This window comes from Amaranthus tricolor, chromosome 2 (genome assembly GCF_026212465.1).
Source record: "Amaranthus tricolor cultivar Red isolate AtriRed21 chromosome 2, ASM2621246v1, whole genome shotgun sequence".
NCBI classification, from domain to species: domain Eukaryota; kingdom Viridiplantae; phylum Streptophyta; class Magnoliopsida; order Caryophyllales; family Amaranthaceae; genus Amaranthus; species Amaranthus tricolor.
In genome coordinates this window covers 13,933,489-13,945,971 of record NC_080048.1, presented here as the reverse complement: position 1 = coordinate 13,945,971, position 12,483 = coordinate 13,933,489, and the positions used below count along the sequence as shown (strand labels likewise).

Genomic DNA, 12,483 nt, shown 5'->3' with positions numbered 1-12,483 from the left:
AGAAAATTTGATCATATTTCATAACCAAAAAATACTGAAGGTTTTGTATAGATTTTAAGAAGAAAACTATGAATAAAAATATAAACTCGACTGAGAAATCCACTTCATTGTTAACGTAATATTTTCATCAAAAACATTTGATAATGTGAAGGTCAAAAATATGAAGTGTCCATACATACAAGATGAGCGAGAAGTTACTGAAGTCAGACATTAAACGTGGGTCGAAGAAGGAAAAAGTGTCCATCAGAAAATGTTTCTGTTGGAAACTGAACAAGCAACACCCTCAACAATGATGTCAAGAATGTCTTTTAAATCCACAAAAGCTTATGAACTACTAGTAAGGTTTTGAGTTGCTATCTAGAATGCTTTGAACTTTATCTTGCACAAGTACACAAACAAGGGTCGGAGAGGACTGCTCCGGGGAACCTCCTCTGATGATTAAGTCAGTAAGGGTATGAGAAAGGTTGCCTAATCTTTCTCTTAGAGTGCACAATGACCTTTAGCTCTGGAAAAAAGTACGAGAGCTTGTTTGCAGATGTGAGATTATTGGCTTAAGAATGCATTACTATCTTAAGAATGTTGAATGCTTAGGATTGCTTGAATGCATGGCAGTATATATTTATAGTAGTGGGCTTGGAAAGAGGTTTTCAAAACCCTAATGGCGTATCAAAATTTTTATCTTTAGAGAGGTTTTGTTATAGATCATCAAAAGGCATGGAATGTTCTACAGATTTTGTGTGGAGCTCGTTGATTGACTGATATTCACTTTATAACTATCTTTTTGTCGTCTAGTATTGAATGTAGCATTATAATATGAGGTAGGTAGTGGAACCTTGCCTTATACAAGAGCGACAACTTTTATCACGTGACTACATTTGTCATTGTACATATCACCATAACTGTTGTAACCCTCCCAGGGTGCAAAGACTTCTATATGCATCTGTGTTCTTCCCAAGGTTGGTCTATCACTCCTGTCACCCTGAGGCCTTCATGTCTAGTTCTCTTGACCTTCCTAAAAGTCATGGTGTCTTTCTCAGGGAGCTAGGACTTCTAATGAAATCTTTATCAGTTTTTTCTTCTGCTCAGAGGAGCAACAAGGGTCCTTTTCTCCTAAAAGGATCTCAAGGGTAAGCGTCAACACTTAAAGATTAGTTGTGCCGCATGTCAGGTGTTAGGACTCTAGACAATACCTGGCACATATACAAAATATTAATAGCTCCACCTATAAACCAGAAAATCTTGCTGCTAGATTGTGAAAGGTAACCTTTATTAGGTTGTACTAGTATCATTTTCCATTGTAAAAACAAATATTGTCTTATCACCATATATTGTTTATTTTCTTAAAATATTTATTGACCTTCTTATAATTCATTATTAAACCTATTTTAATAAATAAAAAACTTCAATAAAACCTCATCTCGTCTAGTCATTAGTGACCATCTGCTTAATGACAGGTTAAATATAACTCAAATCTTAGCCTTAATTGAACTAACCTTCTCCTCTACTTCTTTGTTTGTGGTTTGGAATAAGTTAGAAAATCTCTACATACAAAGGAAAAACAGGTTTTAATCCTTTCTAAAAGTGGCGAGAAATTGAAAATATAACACATATCACAAGGGTGTAAGAGAAAACCTCAACCATTAGATTGACTCTAGGTTCATCTATTTTACTACCTCTTCGTATAATCCAAAAAGTAAAATTATATCGTAGTATATAAACTATATCACCAGTTAATAAATTAAACATCATATACTATATCCTCAAAAAATAATCCCGACATTATGATGATAAAAAACAGATTCAATCATCTCATCAAAAAACAATGCAAATCCAGGTCCAGACTTCTGTAGCAACCAAATTCATTTAGGTTGCACATTGAGAGACTATTTCAGGATCGGAACCGGGTCATGATTTCAACTATGTGGAAAACCAGATACTCAGACTTTTGAATCCAGATCTGGATCGATCTGATATCCAGTATTAAATACTCCTAATTTCATCAACCCTACAAGCCACATAGCAAACATCCAGGGAAATCCAACAAGGCCATATCAAAGAAATTTCCCCTATTGCAATAGGCATTTAAAATAAAGCCGTAGGCCACCTGAAGAAGTAACTAACACACTAAAAACAAGCGTAAGCAATTAGCAAATAATCTCATCGATATCTGTAGTGATCCCACTTCTGCTATAATCTTGGTCTCGATGTTCTGTCATACTCGTAATCTCTCTCTCGATACTCCCTTCCCCTATCTCTCTCCCTGCTTTTGCTCCGGCGTCGATCCCCTACTTATGGTCTCTCTGTCATCGTGGTCTCTTCCCCTATCTCTGCTCCTCTCCTGATCTTTATCAGCTACTCCTGAAAAAAAATATTTCATTAGTCACATTCAACACTGAAGCACTAAATTTGAGTGGTTTATCGTAAGTTCCATTTCAATGAAAATACATTTTGTACGCGTTTAAACAAAACATTGCAGAAGTGATATGATCATGGCAACTACTCCCGACATTCTTAAACTCATTTCTTCCATTACAAAGCTCTTGTTATTGATATTTAGACTGCACAAGCTGATCATGTAGAAAAGTCCTGCATGGAATTTCTTGACAATTAGAACAAATTAATGAGCATTCTCTACCACCATCTATCCTACCATCCCAACCACTTAATCCACTCTCATTTCAACAGCAAGTTGCATCCCTCTAGTCACCATCACCAATAGCTCTATTGCCGCCATCTATTCTACCATCACCACCACTCAATCCACTGTCTACCCTACCAACGCTGTCACCACAATTACAACCACTGCCATAACTGAGGCCACAAAAGAACCAAACTCCCCCTCTATATTTCACCACCAAGTCACCAACAACCAAACAAGCCCCATATTTCAACACATCCAAATAGTTAGACAGCAAAAACCACAAAATAAATAAATAAATAAATAAATAAAATAAATTGTTGGACCTCTTGAGTTTTGATGATGACTACACTTTAGCAAATATGTGTTTAGAGATTTTGTGCAGGTCGATATCCGATTAATTGTGATCGTTGATAGTACCTATGGCTTAGTTCATGGGAATATACATGTCAAAAGGTTTCAAGAGATGTTAGAAGAGTATATCACGTGGGATGTAAAATGGAGACAGGAAGTCTACTGTTCCCAGGTTTGATGTTCTAGCAAGTTGGAATTTGGAGACAACGCAGTGTTCCCAAACTGAAGTCAATTTACGTTAGCTAATAAATTCTATCTTTTATTTTTTTAGTTAATGTATTTAAATTAATTGGTTGCATTAGTTTATTAAAGTTAATTGGCAAAAAGAATTTCTAAAATTCCTCACGTGTGGGTTTCAAGATTAATTCCTTATTTTTAGGAGATAAACTTGGATCTACTAAAAAGTAGGAACAGCAGTTAGGTCTTAATTATTTTTGGATTTTCTGAAATATAATAAAAATAATCTTTTCCTAAAAATAGTAAAAATAACCATTTTCTAAGAATTAGTCAAAAGATAACCGTTTTTAGAATTAGTCAAAAGATAACCGTTTTACCAAAACCGTTTTCTAAATATAGCATGAAGTTCCAGCCATTAATTTGGGGAACAGGAATTACTACTGAAGAAACTGCTATTTTAGGGAACAGCGGTTATTAAGGAACAGTGGTTATCAGGGTATAGCGTTTACTGATTGCCTTAACCGTTTGTTTGATTTATTCAAAGGCTAAAGTATTAACCGTTTTGTGATTCATTCAGCATCATTCATTGATCCATGACTAAGGATAATGGGTTGGAATATTTTTCTATTTTTAGAAATTTATTTTATTATAAATAAGCTAACTAGCTCGGTTTTTCAAAAAGAATTAACGCATGCTTTGAGAGAAAAATAATTTTTGTGCGTTTGATTTTGAAATTCTACAAGTAATATTTTGTGTTTTTAAATTGCCAATTAATTCATAATATTTACTTGTGCAACGCTTTGATTTATTTTAGAGAATTTCTATCATTTTTGTAAGGGATTTTGAGAGTTTATGTAATTAGACTCGAGTGAGTCTAAGGGGGAAGTTAGATAGCTTTTAGTGAAGCTAGAGAGGATTAGATTATTGTAAAGCTAAGTTTGTTGCTTTGAGTAAAGCAATTAGAGAGTGAAGAGTTGGCCTAGTTGTTTCGCTTCGAGTGAAGTAAGGTGTTTATTGTAATTGTAACTAATTGCCTTAAACATAGTGAAGTTGTTAGAAATCCCAAGTGGTCGTGGTTTTTCCTTTTGTTTAGGCCCAAAAGGTTTCCACGTAAAATCGTGTGTCTCTCTTATTATTTTGCTCTTAGTTTAAGCTTTATTTATTTTGAATAATTCCGCAAAAACAGGGCACAATCGCTTAAACTTGCAACAACAACAATTCACCCCCCCTCTTGTTGCTGTTCCCGTTCCTAATTGAATCAACAATTGGTATCAGAGCCCTGTTCCCAGAAGATCAGGAAACCCTGAGGGCAGATTCTGGTGTTCCCGAAAAATGTCAATTATGAACGAGCGAATGGAAGAAGGGTATTTGATGTGTGTATTTTATATATTATTTTCTACCATGCCCCCATTGTATTTTCATAGCATTTCTCGCGTATTTTGCTCAATTTTCTATTGGTTTTTATTCTTGGTTGGAGTGTTTGTTTCTTATCTATTTTGTAGGTACAAAGCTCTAATTATGCTAGGAATCGACTCTTGGAGCGAGATTTGCAAGTTGGAAGGTCATAAGCTACTCAAAGGTCATTTTTGTGCTGACCAGGTCTCATACCCGGGTGGGTTTCCTCATACCCGGCCGGGTGAGCCTCTCATACCCGGCCGGGTTTGCACATACCCGACCGGGTTTGCACTTGATACTTAGAAGATTTTGAAGATGTTATTTGGAAGAAAAAGTTGCCACACGCACCCGGCCGGGTTTCCACATACCCGGCCGGGTGAGCCTCTCATACCCGGGCGGGTTCCCACATACCCGGCCAGGCCTCTATTGAAGATTAAAATGCTCAGCTGCGTACCCGGGCGGGTTTCCACATACCCGGCCGGGTTTACTCCTGGACTTAGAAAATTTTTGACCTTTGAGATTTAGTTATGCTTCGCACCCGCCCGGGTTTCCACATACCCGGCCGGGTCAAGCAGTTATTTTTTTTTTAGTAACTTCCGTATCCTCCGATCTCTTTGGAGGAGGATATAAATAGCTTTTGAGGAGAATTTCCAGGGGGTTAAGTTTTTTTCTCTGTTTTGAGGGTTTGGTAGTGAAAGAGATTTATCATATTACTTGCTTTGAGGGAAAGTTAATCAACGCTTCGACATTGTAATTTTAATTATATTGGAGGTATTGATTTCAATCCTAATTTCTTGTTCTTGGTTATTATTGTTATCTTTGAATGCTTGTTTCTCTATTAAATTTAAATTTGATTTTCTGCATGAATTTCATTGTTGAATCTCTTGTTAGTTTCAATATGCTTAGTGAGTAGTTTTATTTCTAGGGTTTGGTGAAACTATGCAAAAGGTCATGATTCTTGTTTGATTTTAGGATTTAAATTTGGTTTGTTTAGGTGATTCAATTGATGGGTTCTAGATTGATTGCATGTTTGGCCAATTTGCAAGTTTTATTCGCTCAATTCTATAAGCGAGAGTTGCGAGTTTGAGTGAACGATTTCCTTCTTTGAACAATTAAGCTTTAATCGCGATAGCTTGTTTTATTGTTTAATTGTCGAATTTGTTTGCGAGAGCAACATCTTCCTTCGCCTATATTCATTCCTATCCCAATTGTTGTTCATGAATCATGATCTATGCATAGTGGATCCTTTTAGCCCTAGGTTTTTAATTATTGAATTCTATTCATCTCTTATTTTTGCGTTCTACTTAGATAACCAAAAATCCAACATTTGATCGTTAAAAATAGTGAACTTAATTTAAATTGTAACTTCATTTGTCCTTCCACAGTGGTTCGACCCTACTTTCCCAACTATACTAGTTAGGTGAATTAGGAATTATTTTTGGTAGTAAAACGACCTATCAAAATTTGGCGCCGTTGCCGGGGAAGGTCAACAATTTTACTTTTTGAATTTAGTGTTTGCTTTTGCTAACCCACTCGAGGAACAACTGTTCTTCGATCGTATTTACGTTTGTTCTAGTGTTTTTGTGTATGACCAGGAGTACCAACAAGCAACCTTTGCTTTTTGATCCTGAGGTTGAGGCAACTGCTCGTAGAACACACGCAAGTGCAAAGAAAAGGAGGGCGGAGGCTCGTAAACAAGCTCAACAAGCCTCTCAATCTCTTGACATGGCAGGTCAGGCTCCTGAGAGAACTCTTAGGCAGTCTACACAGCCCAAGGCTAGCAATGTTACCGCGGGGATTAGGATGCCGACTACTAATGCTGGAAACTTTGACATCAAATCCCATGTTATGAATATGATCACGGGAAATCAGTTCTATGGCCTTGACAATGAAGAACCCGTCGATCATCTGCAGAAATTCCTTCAAGCATGTTCTCTACAAAAGATTATTGGGATGACTGACGACGAGCTCTACTTGTACCTCTTTCGTTTCTCTTTAGCAGGCAAGGCTCAACGTTGGTATAACTCTCTTCCCAACACCATTACTACTTGGGCGCAACTGTCTGATGCTTTTCTAGTGAAGTATTATCCCGGTTATAAGACTCACGACTACAGAGTTAAGCTCTATAGTTTCTCACAAGATGCGGGGGAGACTTTTCATGATGCGTGGGAGAGATTCAAAGATTACCAATATATGTGCCCTCATCACGGTATAGAGAAGGAATTTCTTATGCAATCTTTTTATAATGGTCTTGATAATGAGACTAAGAGGATGGTAGATGGTGCGGCTGGCGGCTCTTTCATGAACAAACAAACTTCTGAGGCTATTTCACTCTTGGATACTCTTGCTGAAAATCAATGGAATAGCTCATCTAGGCGCGCAGCTCAAGCACCAAGGAAGGGGAAGCATGAAGTTGAAACTTATTCCCTTCTATCATCACAAATCTCAGCTTTGAATGCGAAAATTGATGGGATGCGCATGAATGCTAATACATCTATGCCCGTCAATGCTATGGCTACCTCTAGCCAAGGTGGAGTTGCTTGTGATTATTGCGGTGTGCATGGTCATTCTCTAATGGAGTGTTCCGTTAATCCCAATGGAGCTATGGGGGTGCCAGAGCAAGTCAATGCTTTTCAAGCTCGTCCTCCTTTCAACAACAATAGCTACTATCCTGGAATTCGGAATCATCCTAACCTGTCATATCGCAGTAACAATGTGTTAAATCCTCAACAACAACATTTTCCACCACAAGCACCACAACAACATTATGGGCAACATCAGCAATATCAGCCCAATCAAGGACCACCCGGTTTCCAAAGGCCTCCTCAAGGCCATCAACAGCAGCATTTTCAGAACCAACAACCCCAATCCGAATTGGGGGAGTTGAAAAACATGATGGCCCAAATGGCCAAACAGCTTGAGCAACTCGGTACTCACAATAAAATGCTTGAAACTCAAGTTGCTCAATTGGCTGCATCTAGCTCCTCTAGACAAGCAGGAGCATTGCCCGGCCAACCCACTCAACCACATGGCAAGGAGACCGCCAATGCAATCACTACAAGGAGCGGGTTGAGTTATGATGAGCCGCCCATGCCTCACAATGAAGAGTCAAATTCGAAAGAAGTGGGCATTCCTGAAGTGGTTATTGATGAAGCACCTTCTGAGGCAGTGCACGAGAAAGAGAAAGCAAAAGAAGAGGCATTGCAAGTGCCTCCCATCACACTTCCTTTTCCCAACCGCCAAGTAAAGAGCAAGCTTGACAAACAATTCGGTAAGTTCTTGGAGGTAGTTAAGAATTTGCAGGTAACAGTTCCTTTTACTGAATTAATCACACAAGTGCCTGCTTATGCTAAATTCATGAAGGACATATTGACTAGGAAAAGAGCCTTTAGTGAGGTGGAAACAGTTGCTTTTACTGAACAATGTAGTGCTTTGCTACAAAACAAATCCCCTCCAAAACTGAAAGATCCTGGTAGTTTCTCCATCCCCTGTCACATTGGGACACTGTTTATTGATAAAGCTTTATGTGATTTAGAAGCTAGTGTCAGTGTAATGCCTTTTTCTGTCTGTTCTAAACTGAAAATGGGAGATCTAAAAGTTACCAATATTACTTTACAAATGGCCGACCGTTCTGTTAAATATCCTTTGGGTATTTTAGAGGACGTCCCTGTTAGGGTAGGTAAGTTTTATATCCCTGTTGATTTTGTTGTTCTTGATATGGAGGAAGATCGACAAATTCCTATTATTTTAGGAAGACCTTTCCTTCATACGGCAGGAGCAGTTATTGATGTGAAAAATGGTAGACTTACACTTTCTGTGGGGGATGACAATATAACTTTCAATTTGAGCAATGCTTTGAAAGGTCCCATGCTTGAGAAAAAATGCTATGCTATTGATGTAGTTGATGTGATTTGTCATGATAACTTGCCCCTAACTCTTATGAAAGATCCTTTGGAGGCCGTTCTTTGTCTTGAATCTTCTACAGGTGATGCTAGCATTTGGAAGACTGAAATTGATGCTATTGAACAAGCTCTTTGTAATGAAGAGCTTAGTCACAGCAAAGGCAAGAGAGTGCAGAGGTTAGTTCGGCCTGTATGCAAAGTTGAGGTAAAGAAGCCCGAACTAAAACCTCTCCCTTCCCATCTTAAGTATGTTTTTCTTGATGAGCAAGAGCTCCATCCTGTTATCGTCAGCACTACACTCAATGATGCCCAGCTTTCCCAACTTTTAGATGTTCTGAAAAATCATAAGAAGGCCATTGGGTATAGTGTTGATGATTTGAAAGGTATTAGTCCCGACTTTTGCATGCATAGGATTCATTTAGAAGAAGATCACAAGCCTTGTATTCAACCACAAAGGCGCTTAAACCCTAACATGCAAGAAGTCGTGAAAAGTGAGGTATTGAAACTACTTGACGCAGGCATTATTTTTCCTATTGCTGCATCTAAGTGGGTAAGTCCTGTGCAAGTGGTTCCAAAAAAAGGTGGGATGACTGTTGTTAAAAATGATAAAAATAAATTAATTCCCACTAGAACTGTCACTGGTTGGCGCATGTGCATTGATTACAGGAGACTGAATTTAGCTACTCATAAGGATCATTTCCCTCTCCCCTTCATTGATCAAATGCTTGAAAGGTTAGCTTGTCATAGATATTTTTGTTATTTGGATGGTTATTCTGGATTCTTCCAAATTCCCATTCATCCTGATGACCAAGAGAAGACAACATTCACTTGTCTTTATGGTACTTTTGCATATCGTAGAATGCCATTTGGGTTATGTAATGCACCAGCTACATTTCAGCGTTGCATGATGAGCATTTTTTCTCATTTCATAGAGTCTATCATGGAAGTTTTTATGGATGACTTTAGTGTATATGGTAGTTCTTTTGAATCTTGTTTGGCTAATCTCACTAAAGTTTTGAAAAGATGTGAAGAATGTAATTTGGTTTTAAATTGGGAGAAGTGTCACTTTATGGTGACTGAGGGTGTGGTTCTTGGCCACATTATTTCTGATAAGGGCATACAGGTAGATCGAGCCAAGGTACAGGTGATTGAGCAATTACCACCACCAGTCAATGTGAAAGGGGTAAGGAGTTTTCTTGGTCATGCGGGGTTTTACCGCCGCTTTATTCAAGATTTTTCTAAAATTGCTAAACCACTAACCCAACTTCTTCTTAAAGATGCACCTTTTGACTTTATTGAGGAATGTGCTGAGTCTTTTAACAGGATAAAGCAAGCTCTCATAACCGCACCCATCATTCGCCCTCCCGATTGGGAACTCCCATTCGAGATTATGTGCGATGCAAGTGATTTTGCGGTTGGAGCTGTGCTCGGGCAAAGAAAGGACAAGGTCTTGCATGCCATTTATTATGCTAGCAAGACTTTGGATGAGGCTCAGGTCAACTACGCCACCACAGAGAAGGAACTTTTAGCTGTTATTTATGCCTTAGAAAAATTTAGATCATATCTTCTTGGTTCCAAGGTTATTGTGTATACTGACCATGCAGCTTTAAAGTACCTTCTTGCTAAGAAGGAAGCCAAACCAAGGCTTATTAGGTGGATTCTCTTACTTCAGGAGTTTGATATTGAGATTCGTGATAAGAAAGGAGCAAAGAATGTAGTTGCAGACCACCTGTCTAGAATCAGGTATGATGATGGTAAGATCTCCTCCTCTATTGATGATTCTTTTCCTGATGATCAGTTGTTTGCAGTCACATCACAGGGTCCGTGGTTTGCAGATTATGCTAACTATGTGGTAGGCGGCATTTTGCCTCCTGATTTGTCCTACCAACAAAAGAAAAGGTTCTTGCATGATGTTAGATATTATTTTTGGGATGATCCTTTTCTTTTCCGTGAGTGTGCAGATGGAATTTATCGCAGGTGCATTCCTGAGTGGGAGGTCCATGGGATCCTCCAGCGCTGCCACAGCTCACCCTATGGGGGACATCATGGGCCAGATAAAACCGTTCGCAAGCTGAATGAGTCTGGTTTCTTTTTGCCCACGATGTTCAAGGATGCTCAGTCTTTTGTTATGTCATGTGATTCTTGCCAGAGGACCGGCAACATTTCGAGGCGGCATGAGATGCCCCAAACTGGTATTCTTGAGGTCGAAATTTTTGACGTTTGGGGTGTCGATTATATGGGACCTTTTCCATCTTCTAATGGGAATTGCTACATTTTGGTCGCTGTCGACTATGTCTCTAAGTGGGTCGCAGCAATCGCATCTCCCACCAATGATTCTAAAGTGGTCATCCGGCTTCTAAGCAAGGTCATATTTCCGAGATTTGGGGTTCCTAGAGCTCTCATTAGTGATGGTGGTTCGCATTTTCATGAACGAAAGTTAGATTCTCTTCTCAAGAAGTATGAAGTTTATCATCGTACTGGACTTGCATATCATCCCCAAACAAGCGGTCAAGTTGAGATTTCCAACCGCGAGATCAAATCTATACTAGAAAAGGTGGTTGCAAAGTCTAGGAAAGATTGGAGTATGAAGCTTGATGACACGCTTTGGGCCTACAGAACAGCTTTCAAAACACCTATTGGCACCTCCCCATACCGGCTTGTGTACGGAAAATCCTGTCATCTTCCCGTCGAGTTAGAGTACAAAGCTCATTGGGCAATTCGCGAGCTTAACATGGATAACAAGTTAGCAGGGGAGAAGAGGCTTCTTCAACTTAATGAGTTAGATGAGTTTCGATTGTCCGCCTATGACAGTGCTCGGATTTACAAGGAGAAAACTAAGAAATGGCATGATAAGAAGATCCTCCCAAGAGAGTTTGCAAAGGGAGATAAGGTGTTATTGTTCAATTCTCGACTCAAGTTCTTTCCCGGAAAGCTAAAGTCTAGATGGTCTGGTCCTTTTTTGGTTACTAATGTGCATAAGTTCGGCTCCGTGGAATTGAAAAATGAAAAAGGTGATGTTTTCAAGGTCAATGGACAACGTTTAAAGCTTTACCATGAAGGAAATGTTGTTGGAACGATGGAAGTTATCCACCTTCATCCTTCTTCATCCTCTTAAGTTGGTCGAACAAAAGGGTCGTGCGGGACCTTAAAAACCAGCACTTGTCGGGAGGTAACCCGATTTCAGAGTTCACATCAATTATTAAAAAAAAAAAAAAAAAAAAAAAAAAAAGAGAAGAAGAAAAGAAGAAAAAGAAAAAAAAAAAGTGCCCGGACCCGCCCGGGTATTCTCCAGGTTAAAAGAAGAAAAAGAAACACTACCCGGACCCGCCCGGGTTTCTCTCACCCGCCCGGTTTTTCTTCTGCACCCAAACCCGCCCGGGTCTTCACTCACCCGCCCGGGTCCGGTCTCCTCCCTCACCGGTTATATTTTTTTTTTCTTTCTTTCCTTTCCCTCATTCACACTTCACTCACCACTTCATCTTCTTCCTCCATCATTTTCTCTCTCTTCCACCATTACTCTCAACTTTCCTAACTCTCTTTCCTCAAATTTTCCACTTTTCATTCATCAAAAACACCTAAAAATTTCCCCATCCTCATCCTCTTCTCATTCTCTTTTCCATTCACTAGTTCTTTTTCATCAATTTCACCCATTCCTTCAAATCTCAATCTTTACACATTTCTCTTTTTATTTTTAATTTTCACCCTCCAACTACATTAACCCAATTCCTACTACTTTCTTCTTACCCATTCTTTTATTCTACTCATTCACCCATCAATTTCAAAAAAAAAAAAAAAAAAAAAAAAAAAAAAAACCGGGAGTGCCATGGCAAGCAAGCGGGCACGAGCTTCGGGGTCCAGCTCACAACCTATAGTTCCAGACATTGAGCGCGATGAGGATTTTCCCGACGTTATTTTCTGCAATGAGGATCAACGACAAAAGTTTCAACATCTCAAAGGGCGCATTGTGTCATCTAAGTGGATCGATCGTTCGGCACTCGAACGATTAGGTATTCTCGA

General features: G+C 39.0%; 1 protein-coding gene and 1 non-coding gene across 2 annotated transcripts; one reads left to right on the top strand and one right to left on the bottom strand.

Annotated features, from left to right (window-relative positions):
• Positions 1 to 6,151: 6,151 nt before the first annotated feature.
• Positions 6,152 to 8,159, top strand: LOC130805558 (uncharacterized). Its single transcript, XM_057670336.1, has 2 exons — positions 6,152 to 8,107; positions 8,154 to 8,159. The coding sequence occupies exons 1-2, from the start codon at positions 6,152 to 6,154 to the stop codon at positions 8,157 to 8,159; spliced, it is 1,962 nt and encodes a 653-aa protein (XP_057526319.1).
• LOC130807098 (small nucleolar RNA R71) lies at positions 6,670 to 6,777 on the bottom strand. Its single transcript, XR_009040470.1, has one exon. It is a non-coding gene; the product is annotated as a small nucleolar RNA R71 (small nucleolar RNA).
• Positions 8,160 to 12,483: the final 4,324 nt, after the last annotated feature.

Coding starts and splice junctions, on each gene's coding strand:
- LOC130805558 (XM_057670336.1), top strand. CDS start 6,152: ATGACCAGGAGTACCAACAAGCAACCTTTGCTTTTTGATCCTGAGGTT.